The sequence below is a fragment of the Oncorhynchus clarkii genome, chromosome 9, assembly GCF_045791955.1.
Source record: "Oncorhynchus clarkii lewisi isolate Uvic-CL-2024 chromosome 9, UVic_Ocla_1.0, whole genome shotgun sequence".
Taxonomy (NCBI): domain Eukaryota; kingdom Metazoa; phylum Chordata; class Actinopteri; order Salmoniformes; family Salmonidae; genus Oncorhynchus; species Oncorhynchus clarkii.
The window spans coordinates 30,235,841-30,254,015 of NC_092155.1; the positions used below are offsets into that span (position 1 = coordinate 30,235,841).

General features: G+C 41.8%; 1 protein-coding gene across 1 annotated transcript in view; it reads left to right on the top strand.

Annotated features, from left to right (window-relative positions):
- The first annotated feature begins 256 nt into the window (after positions 1–256).
- The window catches only part of LOC139416204 (recombining binding protein suppressor of hairless), a 93,744-nt gene continuing 75,825 nt past the window's right edge, over positions 257–18,175 (top strand). The window contains exon 1 of the mRNA XM_071164600.1: positions 257–340. Coding sequence (XP_071020701.1) covers positions 321–340 — 20 coding nt within the window. The 5' untranslated portion in view covers positions 257–320. The remainder of the gene's footprint in view (positions 341–18,175) is intronic.

The window sequence follows — 18,175 nt, forward strand, 5'->3', positions numbered from 1 at the left end:
GCCCATAAAATAAGCAACTCTACTCCGCGCACATCTCGCGATAGGACGATGCTCCCTCCATGCTTGTCTATGGTGAGAGTTTTCCTGGTATCGCGTGATGTCTAAAGTTTCCCACGCCTGTTGTTGTGGCGTCTGCCCTTTTCTCTCACTCTCTCTAGCAACCTGCCGCCTCCCCCTCTTTTCTGTACTTCTCTCCCGCCCCGTTTCTCTCCGTCTCCCTAGTCCCTACATCGCCAGTCTGCTTCTGTTGTCTCGGCGGATTGTTGGTCTAGGAGAAAGGATATCGCGAGTGTTGGAGTTTTGGTGAGAGTTTGTGGAAGATGGCGCCTGTTGTGACAGGGTAAGTCTGAGATTCAGGGCTGGTGGTTGTAGCTATTGGAGTTAAAGTGAATTTAAGTTTTTTTGAAAGATAATTGGTCGCTTCTATTCGAGCATATATAGCCGAGCAAATGTGGATGTTTGTGGCAATTTGTTTTCAGTCTGGGAAAGCATTTTCTTTGTCTGAATGTATTGTGTGTTTTCCTTTGACTACTTCACTGTACTGACTGTTGCTGCACTGCCGTGCAGCGTTCTGGGGGTCGAGCTAGCTCGCTACTGCTAGCTTTCAGAGGTCCTTTTTCAACACCAGACAACGATACGAGTACAATCAGTATGGGCTGGGAAAAAATTGAACTATCGTTTTTTTTGTTGTCTATGTTTAGGTCATATTATTCAACTATATATCCCACGATATGTATGTGTTCGCCTTATAACCATGTTGCAATGTAATCTACAGTTCCACAGTCTGAAACACGTTGTGGCTTCGCCTTTGTCAAGCAAGGCATCGTTCGATTACGTTCGACTCGTCTCTGTGGTGTTAGCTGGCTAACGTTAACTGACTGGATATTTCTCGATCGATTGTTGGTTAATACACTTGCAGACGTCTGAGAACTGTAAGCATATGTTTTGCCATGCGTAAATGTACTCATATAAAGTGGTGTTGACGAAACAGCCCCGAGCTCCTCCGTCCGTGTTGCAGACACATTATACTAAGGACATGTAATTTATCTAATTCTACCTGATATAACCCTCTAAAAACGAACTCAAACTTATAAAAAAAAGCATGACGTTGTGAGGATTTGTATACATGTCATTTTCTCTCTTTTATGTCTAAGCGTCAGATAAACGTCAGATAGCCAGCGCGAGCCACTGAAATCCAAAACGCTACAAAAATATACGTGAAATGAGATGCCTCTGTCCAAGGTTGATAAGCTACTTGATGAAATAGAGATGGTTTAGCAAGTTACTGTTGATAATTCACTAGGTTGAAGCTACTCACATTAATGAAAGGCAATCCTAAAAAAGGCAGCCAACTAATCTGTTTAAATACCCTTTATTTTGCTGCTGGAGGCAACGAGCTAAATTATCCCTCAGACTTTCTATCTTCCTAAATATTCGTCAGTTCCATGGGCTTAGCCCAATTTCTTTGATTGTAGCTAATTGTGCAATTGGGAGATAAGAGACGTGGTAATTATTTGAAGAAGAGAAATATAGGCTAAATGAAGCCCATTTCATTTATCTGTCACTAGACTTTAGAATTGCCTGGGAAGTAGTAACGTCATCAAAGCTTGCCTAATGCCTACTATTCTATAGCCACATTTTCCAAGTTTTCAATGCTCTTATGATGCAGTAAGTAGTATTGTTACTTTTATGTATTGTAAACTAGTAGCAGCATAGCATTTGCATTATCTATCCGGTCTATGGATATTTCTCCAATTCCCAAAACAGTCCTATAATTTCGATGGTGTGCGTGCACATTAGCCAAACACAAGTTTTTTGGGGGGTAATCTGGAGTCAGTAGTCCCCACAGATAGCTCAGTGGGGGACAGACATTAGCTGGGCTTTTTGGAGGAGAAGTGCGTGTGGAGGGAGGGTGGGTGTCGAGGGTAGGTAATGTGTGTGCTCATTTGGGGCTTTCCAGCAGACCTGAGCTGATTTCTGTTTGGAGAGAGAGAGAGAGGGCAGGTGGGTCGGGTCTGGGTGGCTGGCCACCTGTCCAGATGATATCTACCCGAGCTGTGTGCTTTTTCTTCTGCCAGGATAGAGGGAGGAGGGGGAGTGAGACTAGCGGTTTAAACAGAATTAGAGTGCCATAAGGGATCTTTATTAGCATGTGGCCGGGCACGACCGCATCAATGGCTGGAGGATAGGGAGGGAGAGAGATAGAGAGAGGGAGCCCACATCCCACCCGGCCTGTCCACAGCCCAGTGCCCCCACAACCCCACTCAGGGTCAGGTCTGACAGCCATGGCCCCCTCTGAGAGTTGGCTGGGAGTTGTGGTTGAGGCAGGGCGCACTGGTGCAGAGCTGAGAGGGCAGTACTCTGAACTCGGTAGTAGGGCACACCGTAGCATAACGTTTTGCAATGGGAAAGAAAAAATCTGTGTTCCTATAGGACAAATTCAAGCAGTATCTGTTTGAGTTTGTGAGCAATTATAAATGTGTAAAACATGAGCACATTCTAGAGGTTTGCTGAAAATGCTTGATAAGATTGACCGTCTGTCTCTGGCTTAAGTATGTTAAGATGGTTTGTATGTCTGAGCTCTTTCTTGCCCTTTCAGCTTAGTTTAGCCTAAATAGTGTCATGTGGCATTTTACGTGATCTCTTGTTTTTGTAAGATAAATAGTGGAGCATTTAGTCAATGGATGTCTCTTCAGTGCAAAAAAAATCCCAAGGAAAAGGACCATAGTTTTGTCTAACATAATAAATATAAAAAACAGCAGGAATTCATATTTGAGCTGTGTCACAGAGCAGTGATAAGACTAGCCAACCTGCAGCCTACCATATCTCCTCAACACAGCTCTCTGAATGTTAGAAAAACAGGAATGAGATAGTGTTGCTGTATAATCTTTCTTTCCCCCTCAGAAAGTGTGCCTGATACCAGTGAGCCTAGCAGCCCTAGCTGAAAGAAAACTACTGTTCACGGGTAGACAATCTGGGCATCACCTGGGATGATAAAAGCATGAATCACTTATTTCAACACAATGCTGCCTCTACATGGCCCCTGGGTAAAGCTATTGGATATAACAAAAAAAAGAAAAAATGTTATGCCCTCCCACTTTTACCCAAAGGTGTACAGCGGGACGACTCAGTCGAGACAGAGCCGGGCCTCTTTTCGTCCGTGTAATTACACCATTAAGCCTGCTTGTGAGGGACAGAGGCGTGTGAGCCACTGTGTGTGTGTGTGTGTGTACCCTTGAGCACTTAACCATAATTGCGCCTGTAAGTTGCTCTGGATAAGAGTGTCTTCCAAATGCGCATACATTTATATTTTAGTCATTTGGTGTGTGTGAGTTCCCTGGAAACAGGCGTGTGTCAGGGCCAGGACGATACCAGTTTGGCGATACTCATTAGTATCGTGGCAAGGAAACAAAACATGAAGCCGATTTAACTTCTTTAGGCAAACAGCCTTAATGTTGGAAAAAAACATGTTTTTAGTGCTGCATGATTAACCAAAATGTTGGTTATTTTTTAACCGACATCGGTTCAATTATTTGAAGTGCATTTTGTTAGTTTTTCTTCTGTGAATGCAGTTTCGGTAGAGATAAATCAGATCAAGCCTGAACTGTGTGATGTCGTAGGGAGTTGTAGTTTCCAACAGGTGCAGAAAATGTGTTAATTAACTACAATGACCATAATCCATTTTGCACCTGTTTAAACTTGTGTGGAGCAAACACGGAGACTGAGAGATGAGAGAATGCATGATCGAGAGGGATAGAAAGCAGTTGCTTCGCGAGCCTGAAAATACATGAGCTAAGTGATTGATGGTTGATATTCAGCAGTTGTAAAAGTATGCCTTTTTTTTTTGAGCTGATGGCTTGGAATGAAATCATAGTCATCAAATAAAATATATTTTTTAAAGTAATGTGAATAAATGATAAGCTGTAATGGGCACACACTACCATCATTAGACTTGATTTTATTCTGTGTTACAGCGTTCAACCCGCGTAGTGCATTTAATGTATAAAAAAACGTATCTAAGAAAAAAAAACTTTTTTTTAATCTAACTGAAACCAAACCGACCTCAAAATTGCATTAGTCACATGCGCTGAATACAACAGGTGTAGTAGACCTTACATTGAAATGCTTTTTTACGGGCCCCTAACCGACAGTGCAGTTTTGCTCAGCACTATTATGTTATCATTCAACCCAGAGTCACATGCATTTATTTTCCAAGCTATAGCACACAATATTTTACATACAGCAGGTTTTTAAAGGACCAAATAGTTTGGTCTGCTTCGAATTTTCATTTTTGCCATGATACCGATACCACAATATTTTTTCCATCACAGCCCTAGAGTGTGTGTGTTTTCTGTGTGTAGAGGGGAAGCAGTCCCCAGGGTCCTCTTCTCCCTTCCCCCATTATGAGAGAGAGAGGAGCAGATGTGGAAGCAGTGACCTTTTTGGTGGCAGAGGGCTGGGGTAGAGTTAAAAGGGTCTGCCGATTTCATTCCCCCCGACACACACACACACACACACACACACACACACACACACACACACTCCCCGCCTCACCTCCTCCTTGTACCTGAGCCGGGGCATTGACAGATAGGTTAATGAGGGAGGAGATACAAGCTCGTAAAACCCAGATCTGTGTGTCACCTCAGGACCTGAGAGCTATTGTGTTACTGAAGAGACGTGCCCCACATTCAGACACAGTAAAACATCTTCAAAGTTGGGGTAAGATTATTGAATAGGGAAGCCAATGTAGAACGTGCAGTTTGCTTCACTTGTAGGGTTCACGCCGTCAAAGTTGATAGGTTGATTTGAAAAGGGGCTGTGACTTAATTTCAGTGCGATGTTCCCTGAAGCCTATTTGCCACCATGGACCACTTGTTGGATGGCGTTGTGATATGCTTTCCTACTACGCTACCTATTTAAAAAAAAATCTTTATCTGACTGTCTCAACCTCTCTCCCGCTCTCAACCTCGCTCTCTGAACTACAGCGGATGAAAAGGCAATTTCTTTTGTAATTTGGCTTGGCACTCCCCAGATTTGGTCCTCCGCCACATGCTAGTGGAAGAGGAAAGCCACGGAATATCACAATTTTACATAAGGGGTTTTCTTTATTGGTCATGTATTTTAATAAACTTTTCTAGTTGGCGGTGCATTTCCTAATTCCCAAAAGCCTGAGGGGGCCAGAGTTACAATGTTATTCCCTCACCGTCACCAGGCAATGATTGGATTCTTTATACGAAAGAGCCCCGTCTCTAAACCCAAGTGAGAACGCATTATTTGCTTCATGAGCTTGGAATGTATTCCAAATAACCTTTCACTTTATCTCTAGGGCTAAGACGTGTTATTATTGTTTCAAGAAGGATGAGACAGAAGAATTCTCGATGCAAATAAGCCAGTGTGGTTTTGAAAACACCATCACATCGAAGTCCAAGTTCCCTGTGTTGTTGTTGGCCTTGGCATTCAACTTTTCTTCTGGATCAGAAAAAGGGCTTAGGTGGTGAGCGTGGCAGGGGACGTGGTAATGGGCACGGTCGGCCCGTCACCACGGCTGAATTTTAGAGACATTTTAAGAGGCCCCCATCTGGGTGGTGTAGAGACATTAAAAAAAATATTTAAGCAAAGTTTTAACTCAAAATTCCTGCAATTCTACACATTTTGCCATTTCCTGCGATTCTACATATTCTGCCATGGAGTTGAGAGAACATTTTGCTGTTTTAAAGTACATTTCCTGCAATTCTATGCTTTTTTTCTTACATCGCTAATGCTGTGCTCTTTTGCTCAAACATAATAACAAAGTCAATACTGCTAAATTCATTGGGTCCATCTTGCGAACATAAGCAACCATTTATATTTAAACAGGTTCTCCGGCACAAAATGCGTGTCTGCCAACTTCCACATGCCAGAACTTTAAATTGTAGTTTGTCCCATCAGATAACATGGCATACGTTAGCCCCATGCTAACCTCAACAGGTGGCACTGATTATATTCTGGCACATTCTTCCACAGCCTATCAAAGATCTTAGACTATATATCCACCAACCATTGGCATTTCTAATGTTAGATAACATTTTCATGTTTTTGCATATAACAATACATTTTTTTGTTGATCTGTTTTACACACATCCATATGCTTTTATAGAAAAAAAATAAGAACTTCTAGTTTATCGTACGTCATAAAAAAAGAAAATAAATGGATTTGTCAAACAGCAGTCAGGTAGGCTATCATCGCTTCAAGGTGGCACACACTGCTGAAGCGGTTGACTCGAAATTGATGGTGCACTTTAACCGTGGGTTCGAGCTCCCCTCACATAAAGCTTTTTTGTTGAGGAAAAAACTGTTCATTGCCTGTCCTTGATACTTGATTCAAAACGCATGTCACGAAGTGGATGATTATAATAATGCATAGCCTATTAAACGTTGTAAGCCTGCATGTAAGTGTAGGCCTTCATAAGAACATACTAATAGAGTACCACAGTATGAGTCATTAACTTCTTGCTCCTACTTGAGACGCAGATGTCTCAACTAGGCACCTGGAAATGCAAATGCGCTACGTTAAATGCTAAATGTACTCGTTAAAACTCAAACGTTCATCAAAACACACATGCAGGGTATTGAATTAAAGCTACACTCGTTGTGAATCTAGCCAACAAGTCAGATTTTTAAAATGCTTTTCGGCGAAAGCATGAGAAGCTATTATCTGATAGCATGCACCCCCCAAAATACCAGCACGACACGTAAACAACAGATTTTGCGGTAGCCGGCGCTACCCAAAACGCAGAAATAAAATATAAAACATTCATTACCTTTGATGATATTCTTTGTTGGCACTCCTATATGCCCCATAAACATCACTATTGGGTCTTTTTTTCGATTAAATCGGTCCATTATTACCCAAAATAGCCATCTATGGAAGCTGTGTAAATCAGAAAAAAACATTGTTTTAAAACGCAGCGTCATTTTTTAAAATTAAAAAAGTTGACGATAAACTTTCACAAAACACTTCGAAATACTTTTGTAATCCAACTTTAGGTATTAGTAAACATTTATAATCTATCAAAATGATTACAGGGCGATGTGTATTCAATAGCTCCTCGTCTTCAAATCAATGGCTGACAATGTGCACTTCAAAACATCCTGGCGGAGACCGGAAGAAATGGAATCCAGTTAGTTGGATTTACCAACAAAAAACTCCCCGGATAATGACGACAATGGCGACATTGTGTGGAATCTGTAGGAATTGCACGCAGGTCCATAATTAATTTTGTGCCTTTTTAACAATCCATGAAAGTGACGCATGGATATTATTTTTAGCTTTCAGTGAGCAGTTTTTCTTGCGTTTTTCGATGAAACACACAATCTGTTATAGTCACAGCCGTGATTTAACCAGTTTTAGAAACTTCAGAGTGTTCTATCCACACATACTAATCATATGCATATACTATATTCCTGGCATGAGTAGCAGGACGCTGAAAAGTTGCGCGATTTTTAACAGAATGTTCGAAAAAGGAGGGGTAGGATGAAGAGGTTTAACATCCATAAATCCTAGTGGTCAAAAAGGGAAATTAATTTTTAATGGTTAATCCAAACCTCATTCCAGGGTAAGCCTACACGAAACACAGCCCTTATTTTAAGTGTTTCTAAAATCCCCTATGGGAGAAATTAATGGTGGAAAAACGATTGGAACCATTTCCCTGTTTGACCGCTAGGTTTTATGGGTATTATGAGACCCACTGTGGAGCTCTGTGACAGCCAAGTGTCTTCCTACAATAAGACTGTCGATTCCAGTCCTCCATACTTGCAATTAAACTTCTTTAAAATAACTGCAATACTGTCATCTGTAGGGTGATAACGAGAGTGCAAACTATAATCCTACTCTACACTTTAATGCTCGTCCTCCTCAAGAAAAAATAAAGGGAAAAGGGGATACCTTGTCAGTTGTACCACTGAATGCATTCAACTGAAATGTGTCTTCCGCATTTAACCCAATCCCTCTGAATCAGAGAGGTGTGGGGGCTGCCTTAATCGACATCCAAGTCATCGGTGAACAGTGGAAATGACTAAGCAGATGGTTATAAAAAAGTCTTAACTCTGTAGGCCTATGTTTATGTGTACACATCTATGTAATATAGCCTATGCAATATGATTAATAGGCAATAGTAGTGAGTTTTGTTTGCAAGGCTGAAGAAAGTGGTAACTCCTTATTCATTTAATTCATAATCTTCATTTTCAAGATGTTGGCTGAAGGCGTCCCTCTTCAACACACTAACACAATACATGTAATTTCACTTTTCACTTTTCTTTTTTAATTTTCACTTTTCAAGATAAGTAAAGTTGAAGTCGGAAGTTTACATACACTCCACAAATATCTTGTTAACAAACTATCATTTTTGCAAGTCGATTACTACAATAACTTTGTGCATGACACAAGTCATTTTCCAACAATTGTTTACAGACAGATTATTTATCTTATTATTCACTGTATTACAATTCCAGTGGGTCAAAAGTTTACATACATTAAGTTGACTCGCTTTAAACAGCTTGGAAAATTGCAGAAAAGTATGTCATGGCTTTAGAAGCTTCTGATAGGCTAATTGACATCATTTGAGTCAATTAAAGGTGTACCTGTGAATGTATTTCAAGGCCTACCTTCAAACTCAGTGCCTCCTTGCTTGACATCATGGGAAAATCAAAAGAAATCAGCCAAGACCTCAGAAAAAAAATTATAGACCTCCACAAGTCTGGTTCATCCTTGGGAGCAATTTCCAAACACCTGAAGGTACCACGTTCATCTGTACACAAGTATAAACACCATGAGACCACGCTGCCGTCATACCGCTCAGGAAGGAGACGCGTTCTGTCTCCTAGAGATGAACGTACTTTGGTGCGAAAAGTGCAAAACAATCCCAGAATAACAGCAAAGGACCCTGTGAAGATGCTGGAGGAAACAGGTACAAACGTATCTATATCCACAGTAAAACAAGTCCTATATCGACATAACCTGAAAGGTAGCTCAGCAAGGAAGAAAACTGCCATAACCGCCATAAAAAAACCAGACTACAGTTTGCAACTGCACATGGGGACAAAGATTTTGGAGAAATGTCCTCTGGTCTGATGAAACGAAAATAGAACGGTTTGGCCATAATGACCATCGCTATGTTTTGGAGGAAAAAGGGGGAGGCTTGCAAGCCGAAGAACACCAACTCAACCGTGAAGCACAAGGGTGGCAGCATCATGTTGTGGCGGTGCTTTAGTGAAGGAGGGACTAGTGCACTTCACAAAATAGATGGTGTCATGAGGAGGGAAATTTATATGGATATATTGAAGCAACATCTCAAGACATCAGTCAGGAAGTTAAAGCTTGGCCGCGAATTGGTCTTCCAAATGGACAATGACTCCAAGCATGCTTCCAAAGTTGTGGCAAAATGGCTTAAGGACAACAAAGTCAAGGTATTGGAGTGGCCATCACAAAGCCCTGACCTCAATCCTATAGGAAATGTGTGGGCAGAACTGATAAAGCATGTGTGAGCAAGGAGGCCTACAAACCTGATTCAGTTACACTAGCCCTGTGAGGAGGAATGGGCCAAAATTCACCTAACTTATTGTGGGAATCTTGTGGAAGGCTACCTGAAACGTTTGACCCAAGTTAACCAATTTAAAGGCAATGCTACTAAATACTAATTGAGTGTATGTAAACTTCTGCCATCTGGAATGTGATGAAAGAAATAAAAACTGAAAGAAATCATTCTCTACCATTATTCTGACATTTCACGTTCTTAAAATAGTGGTGATCCTAACTGACCTAAGACAGGGAATTTTTTACTAGGATTAAATGTCCGGAATTGTGAAAAACTGAGTTTAAATGTACTTGGCTAAGGTGTATGTAAACTTCCGAATTCAACTGTAGGTCAATTATCTTTTCTTCATACTTTTTATGTCTGGTTTTAGTCGTTTTTAAGTTTACACTGAACACATTTTTACAACCCCAAAAATGGCCTACCAAGGAGTTCAATGGCAGACAAATCCCTTGCATTGATAATCTACTCTCCAAGAGCGAGGGAAAGAGAGAGCACAGAAAGTACTGTTTTGCAGTGCCCTCTCTCTCTCCTCTTAGCCTAGCGAGTTTCCTCCACCCTCCCCTCCTGGTCCTGTTGCTGTTGGTAGCAATTACAGCATTGCCAAGGGAACCAGACGTTTCTACCGGCGTCAGCGTTTTCCGACCCACCGTCACGTTTCAGGATGTTTCATTCAGAAAACACGTAGTGATCCCCTGTCTGTCTGCATGCTTGGTTTAATTTAACCTCTTCTCCAACCATCCCAGAATCATGCCATGTTTTGCAATCTTTTACAGCACACAGCGAGAGAAAAACCGGGTTGAATTCAACGTGAATGATATTGACTGTTTTTGGTATTTTTTGTGCTCTTTGCTCCAGTGTGTTTCTTGTGAAAAGAGTGGGGGCAGGAATCCCCAGGATGAGAAAAGTGGATTTGTTTTTTGGACAAATATTATTTTAATAGGGGGGAAATAGTTCTGCCATGTGCTGGTTTATGAGACATTAATAATTGCTTGAAGCTACCAAGAGACCCTAGCAGGAGAGTGTCTGTTTAGAAAGAAATGCTTCGTTCTCTGATGCTTTTGGCCTCGGATAAAAGGCTTCTTGTTTTTGTTTGTATGTGTTCTTTTTGGACTTCAAAGGATTTTACATTGTGATTGATAGTTTACTAACCACCAGTTTGTCAAAAGTCTGCGTCTTCTCGGACTGGTGTTTTTGAATCTGAAGAGAAGGCATCTTTTAGCCTTTGGGAGTTGGTTTTCTTTCCTAGGTGTTAGAGTTCACATTAGGGTTGGTTTGGATAGGAGTGTTGTATGCCAGCAGCATACCAGCCTGCATCCCACTGCTGGCTTGCCTCTGAAGCTAAGCAGGGTTGGTCATGGTCGGTCCCTCGATGGGAGACCAGATGCTGCTAGAATTGGTTTTGGAGGGCCAGTAGGAGGCACTCTTTCCTCTGGTCTAATTATACTTTTTTTGAATGCCCCAGGGCAGTGAATGGGACAATTTCCCTGTGTAGGGTGACGGATGGGAAGTTAAACGGGTTTCCTGACTCTGTGGTCACTAAAAAGGGGGAAAGCCCCATCACCGTCATCATCCCCAACTGCCATGCTCGCCCATCTGAAGAACAAGGAGTGGCAATTGGCAAGAAACCACCTCCTAGTGACAGATTAACCATATCAGAGACACATTGGTATAGCCTACACCATGCCATCATTATACAAACCATGATATGATGCTAGTACTGCCACAAAATTAGCAAGACAATTTTGATGTCTGCAACACAACCGTGGCTAGGAGGAGATTGAGAACCTGCTACTACAGCCACCTAGTTAACAATTCTCTTTCACTAGTCCTGCTTTTCACATTCACTGCTCCCTCTGTCACCCTTTTCTGTCTGAGAAGCTAATATTAGACTGTGGCATCATGGCGAGTGGCAAGGGCCAGACACACGCACAGACAGACACACACACATTGTGTTACCCCAAGGGCTCGTGTGTGTGTGTGTGTGTGTGTGTGTGTGTGAGAGGTGGAGAGAGAGAGAGAGAGAGAGAGGTGGAGTAGTTGAAGCCCCTTGGAGTCAGAAATGGCACCAGCAACATACAGAGTTGATCTTTAGAAAGCAGTGTCCCTCACCTTATTTTCCAGTTAACAACACCACATCAGTCCAGACTAAAGAGGAAAGACAGAGACTTGATAAAGGGGAACTGGGTAGCAAGAACGAAACCTTATTATTTTTCCTCCTACCATGACAATAACAACAATGAAACCAGACAGTGGGCCGGAGGTGACAAACTCAGTGCCAGGCGCCGCATCGCTAACATACACACAGCAGCCTGCAGATAAACACACATGTGGGCTAAAGGTTGCTAAGGTTTCTCATAATTTCTGACTTCTCTCTCTTGTACTTCTGTTTCTGTCACACAGACACACACACATACTTGTACAGCTAACCTTGTGGGGGAACAGAATTCAGTGCCATTCAAAATCCTATTTTTCCTATCCCCTAACCTGTACTTTAACCCTAACCTTAACCAAAGAACCTAAAGAACCTCTTAATGTAATTCTAACCTTAACCCTAAACCCCCTAGAAATAGCATCTGACCTCGTGGGGACTAATAAAATGTCCCCAGTTGGTAAAATGTTTGTTTAATATTCTTGTGGGGACTTCTGGTCGTACTCATTCTAGGGTTTTTGATGATAGCTTTGTACACTCTTGGCATTCTCTCAACCAGCTTCATGAGGTAGTGCCCTGGAATTCATTTAAATTAACAGGTGTGTCTTTTTTTTTAAAAGTTCATTTGTGGAATTTCTTTCCTTCTTATTGTGTTTTAGCCAATCAGTTGTGTTGTGACAAGGTAGTGGTGCTACACAGAAGATGGCCCTATTTGGTAGAATACCAAGTCCATATTATGGCAAGAACAGCTCAAATAAGCAAAGAGACTTTGGATTCTGGGTTAAGTGGGCAGTGTGGCTTGGCTGGGTCGTGTTTCGTGGGGACGCACAGCTCTCGACCTTCTCCTCTCCCGAGTCCTTACGGGAGTTGCAGTGACGGGGCAAGACTGTAACTACCAATTGGATATGATGAAATTGGGGAGAAAAAGGGGTAAAAAAATATGTTTTTATTTTTATTTATTTATATATATATATATATATTATGAGTTACCAGCCTCAGAAATTGCAGCCCAAATAAAGGCTTCACAGAGTTCAAGTGACAGAAACATCTCAACATCAACTGTTCAGAGGAGACTGCGTAAATCAGGCCTTCATGGTCGAATTGCTGCAAAGAAACCACTATCAAAGGACAACAATAATAAGAAAAGACTTGCTTGGGCCGAGAAACACGAGCAATCGACATGAGACCGGTTGAACTCTGTCCTTTGGTCTGATGAGTCAAAATTTGAGATGTCTGGTTCCATCCGGCGTGTCTTTGTGAGTCGCTGAGTAGGTGAACGGATGATCACCGCATATGTGGTTCCCACCGTGAAGCATGGAGGAGGAGGTGTGGGGTTGTTTTGCTGGTCACACAGTCTGTGATTTATTTAGAATGGGAACTCCTTCAAGACTGTTGGAAAAGCATTCCAGGTGACGCTGGTTGAGAGAATGCCAAGAGTGTGCAAAGCTGTCAATCAAGGCAAAGGGTGGCTACTTTGAGGAATCTACAATATATTTTGATTTGTTTTAACACTTTCTTTGGTTACTACATGACTCCATATGTGTTATTTCATAGTTTACAATGTAGAAAATAGTAAAAAATAAAGACCTTTGAATGAGTAGGTGTGTCCAAACATTTGACTTGTACTGTACACATATTTCACAGATGTTATTGCGGGTGTAGCGAAATGTTTGTGTTCCTTCTCCAACAGTGCAGTAATATCTAACAAGACACATACCTCTCAAAGTTAAATAATGGAATTAAGAAAAATATAAACATTAGGATGAGCAATGTCGGAGTGGTATTGACTAGAATACAGTATATACATATGAAATGAGTAAAACCGTATGGAAAACTAAATGTTTTCAACTGAAATGTGTCTTCCGCATTTAACCCAACCCCTCTGAATCAGAGAGGTGCTTGGGGGCTGCCTTAATCAACATCCACGTCTTCGGCGCCCGGTAACCTTCCGGTTACCAACGCTCTAACCACTAGGCACCTGCCGCCCACTGTAAACATTATTAAAGTGACCAGTGTTCCATTATTAAAGTGACTTGTGATTCCATGTCTATGTACATAGGGCAGCAGCCTCTAAGGTGCAGGGTTGGGTAACCGGATGGTAGCCGGCTAGTGACAGTGACTAAGTTCAATGGTGCATCTGTACAAATTTGTGAGGGTCTCCTGAGGTTGAAGAGACGCTGTTGCGCATTCTTCACCACAATGTCTGAGTGGGTGAACTATTTCAGATTGGCAGTGATGTGTACGCCGATATGGATTGGGGCGTGCTCCCTCTGCTGTCTCCTGAAGTCCACGATAGGCAGTGGCTAGTTGAGGTTATTAATGACCAGAAGGTTGCTCTTTGCTGGTCTGGTTCAGACCATAGCTTTCAATTGGTTCACTGAATACTTGACTATCTTTTACATAGGAACATAGCTGATTTAATTATGATGATTCACAACAGTCCCACAATCTAAAACAGTCACAGCCAGGGTCCTAAAGGGGTTGGTTGGGTTTGGAGTGTTGTTCTATACACTCTGACCCCCGTTTCCCTTTATACCCCCTTTTCTCTCCTTTTGTCATTGAGTCATCAGAGAAGGGGAGAGATGGAGAGCAAAAGAGAGGGGAATGGCGATTAGAAAGAGAGAAGGTCATTGAGTTTGCAGGGAAAAGCCGAACATCAACTATTTGCTCTATGGATGGCCCCATCCTCTCTTTCTCTCTTCCTGACAGCTACCACTGAGCAGAGCACTTCTGTCACACAACCCAAACTGTTAAAGAGGCCCATTTTAGTTGTGTGTATGTGTGTGCGCGCGCGGGTTGAGTTTGTCATTGCACGTACGTCCCAGAAAGGGAAGTGACTCAAGTGAAGGCGGTGGACAATGATGGTAGACAATGATGGACAGGGTGAGTGAGAGAGAGAAATAGTCTCTCTTTGAGAAATGACATGCGTACTCTGCTACTCTGTTTATTGTAGCCCTGTAACCTACATTTGTATACATTTCACAAGGACAACTTCCAAGTATTCTGTGGTTCTCATCCTACTAGCTGGTAGGCCCTAGTATTCTGTGGTTCTCATCATACTAGCTAGTTGGACCTATTATTGTTTAGGGTTGTGCACAGCTACTAGAGCTAGTTGAAGTGGTAGAATATAAACCCTGTGAGGAGTCCACTCATGAGGATGAGTCACACATGGCCTTAACACAAATACACAGGCCGCAGCACTGATTCAGACCAGTGGCTGACATATGGGACAGAAAACATATGGGAAAAATCCTCTCTCCATTTTCCTAACCAAGAGCCCCTATAGTCCACCCATGGACACTGACTTGGCGGCAGAAAAACTGCTGCAGTTCAGGATAAAATATTATCAGTGAATCCTCCTCAGAGACCTTGCCACTTCACTCTGAATAGATTGTCTAAACTTTCCTACTTTATACTCTCAGACATCAGACTCCAGCCCACTCTGTCTGGGAGGTTGTCTGCAAGGATGATGCATTTTATAAAAAGAAAGAATATGAAAAGGGGAGAATCAAAGCGGTGTGATTCAGAGATGGGACCCCAGTAGAGTAGGGAGCATCGCAGCGTGGTGAGGCTGTGCTTGCAGCTCAAGCGTGACTGAGAGTGTCTCCACTTCCAGAGAAACACACATGCAGAGATTCAGACATGTACACAACAGGGTTTCCGTTAAGAAAATGTGGCGTCGGACGGCAGCGTTTTAATAAGAAATTTCCGGACCCATGTGCATTGGGTGCGTAACCTAATTAGGGCTTCCACCCAGGGTGCTCAGAATGACAGAAATCACATTTTAGATTATGGTAATTCATGTTAACAGAACAATGCAGTGGCATGCGTCCTTCTTACCGAATTCTTATGCGCACTTTGAAGATGGTAAAATAACCGTCCACATATACTTTTCCTCAGCCGACAAGACGAGTAACAAACAGCAAAATCACTCGACCGTGTCAGTCAACTTTCCCCCATAGTAGAAAAGTTATATTGGTCAGCTTGTCGTTCTGTGCGAGAAATAAATAGCCTATTCCAAACAGACTCTGTGACAGTTGTGGGAAGATGGATCTCAAATTCATATAACCAGTAGGGCTACATCAAAATATCCTTTAAAAGGCATTGAGATAAGAATGTTTAGCTTAAAATGTTGAAAAACAATTATTTCTTAATTTATAAGCGCAAAAATGCACACACGACAATACTATGCGCAAATGTTCCATCCATAATGCAATTAGCGGGGAAAAACTGTTGTCAAAAGCGCACAGTGCATGGGAGTGGTTTCATGTGACAGAAATGAAAATATCCATTGGATATTTTGAAAGATCTGAGATCTAAACATGCATGGGTTACTAATATGATTAGGATTGGTTTTCAAATAAACTTTTTGAACATGAAAGAAATGGGCTACATGTGTCAATGGCCTATGGAAGTCTTTATAAAATATTTGCCTCCATGTTGATAGAAATGGATGTTTGTTTCACACAATTAAGTGTATGTTTTCAAAGTGCATACTGCCTCCAGCTCAAATTGCAAAATGGTGTGTGATGCACTGAAGCCTACGTTACCGTGGCACATGAATGGCGAATGGGAAGCGCGCTTCAATTACCAGTTGAGAAATAAAAATATACTGAACTAAAATATAAACGCAACATGTAAAGTGTTGGTCCCATGTTTCATGAGCTGAAATAAAAGATACCAGAATTTATCCATATATACAAAAAGCTTATTCATCTCAATTGTTTTGCACACATTTGTTTACTTCCCTGTTAGTGAACATTTCTCTTTTGCTAATATAATCCACCCACCTGACAGGTGTGGCATAGCAAGAAGCGGAATAAACAGCATGATCCATACACACGTGCACCTTGTGCTTTGGACAATAAAAGACCACTCTAAAATGTGCAGTTTTGTCACACAACACAATGCCACAGATGTCTCAAGTTTTGAGGGAGCGTGCAATTGGCATGTTGACTGCAGGAATGTCCACCAGAGCTGTTGTTAGAGAAGGTAATGTTAATTTCTCTATCATAAGCTGCCTCCACGTGTAACCACGCCAGCCCAGGACCTCCACATCCAGCTTCTTCAGTTGTGGGATCATCTGAAAACAGCCATCCGGACAGCTGATAAAACTGAAGAGTATTTCTGTCTGTAATAAAGCCCTTCTGTGGGGAAAAACTCATTCTGATTGGCTGGGCTTGGATCTCCAGTGGGTGGGCCTGGCGCCCAAGTGGGTGGGCATATGCCCTCTCAGGCCCACCCATGGTTGCGCCCCTGCCCAGTCAAGTGAAGTCCATAGATTAGGGCCTAATTTATTTATTTTGATTGACTGATTTCCCTATATGAACTGTAAATCAGTAAAATTGTTGAAATTGCTGCATTCATATTTTTGTTCTGTTATAATGGGTCTTTTTAAACGTGGCCATCAAATGTTTTTAACACGCGATTGCGTTCATAATTGTTGCGCAATGATTGGGCTTATAAACGCAATACCCCATAATGTCAAAGTGGAACTGTGTTTTTCATTTTTTCTTCTTCGAAATAATTAAAAATGAAAAGCTGAAATTTGACCCCCTTTGTTATGGCAAGCCTAAATAAGTTCAGGAGTAAAAATGTCACAAAAGTGGCCTGATTTTTGAATGACTACCTCATCTCTGTGCCCGACACATGCAATTATCTGTAAAGACCTGGGGGGGGGGGGGGGGGCGGGGGGCTTAGATCAGGATGTAAACGCGGCTGAAATGTAGTCATGAAGCTGTGAGAAAGTCTAGCATTTTTTAACCTCCCTCTCTAGGGACGCTAACGTCCCACCTGACCAACATCCAATGAAATTGCAGGGCGCCAAATTCAAAACAGAAATCTCATAACTAAAATTCCTCAAACATACATGTATTATACACCATTTTAAAGATAAACTTGTTTATCCCACCACAGTGTCCGATTTCAAAAAGGCTTTACGACGAAAGCACACCATGCGATTATGTTAGGTCAGTACAAAGTCACAAAAAAACAGCCATTTTCCAGCCAAAGAGAGGAGTCGCAGAAATAGAGAGAAAATGAATCACTAACTTTTTGATGATCTTCTTCAGATGGCACTCATAGGACTTCATGTTACACAATACATGTATGTTTTGTTCGATAAAGTTCAAAAACACGCCAATGTAAACAAAGATTATGTTTTGCCTCCAAAACATCTGGTCAAAGTGCAGAGAGCTATGAACATTTACAGAAATACTCATCATAAATGTTGATGAAAATACAACTGTTATGCATGGAATTAAAGATATACTTCTCCTTAACTTCTCTAGGGTAGGGGGCAGCATTCGGAATTTTGGATGAAAAGCATGCCCAAATTAAACGGCCTGCTACTCGGGCCCAGAAGATATGATATGCATAGAACTGGTAGATTTGGATAGAAAACACTCTAAAGTTTCCAAAACTGTTAAAATAGTGTCTGTGAGTATAAGAGGCG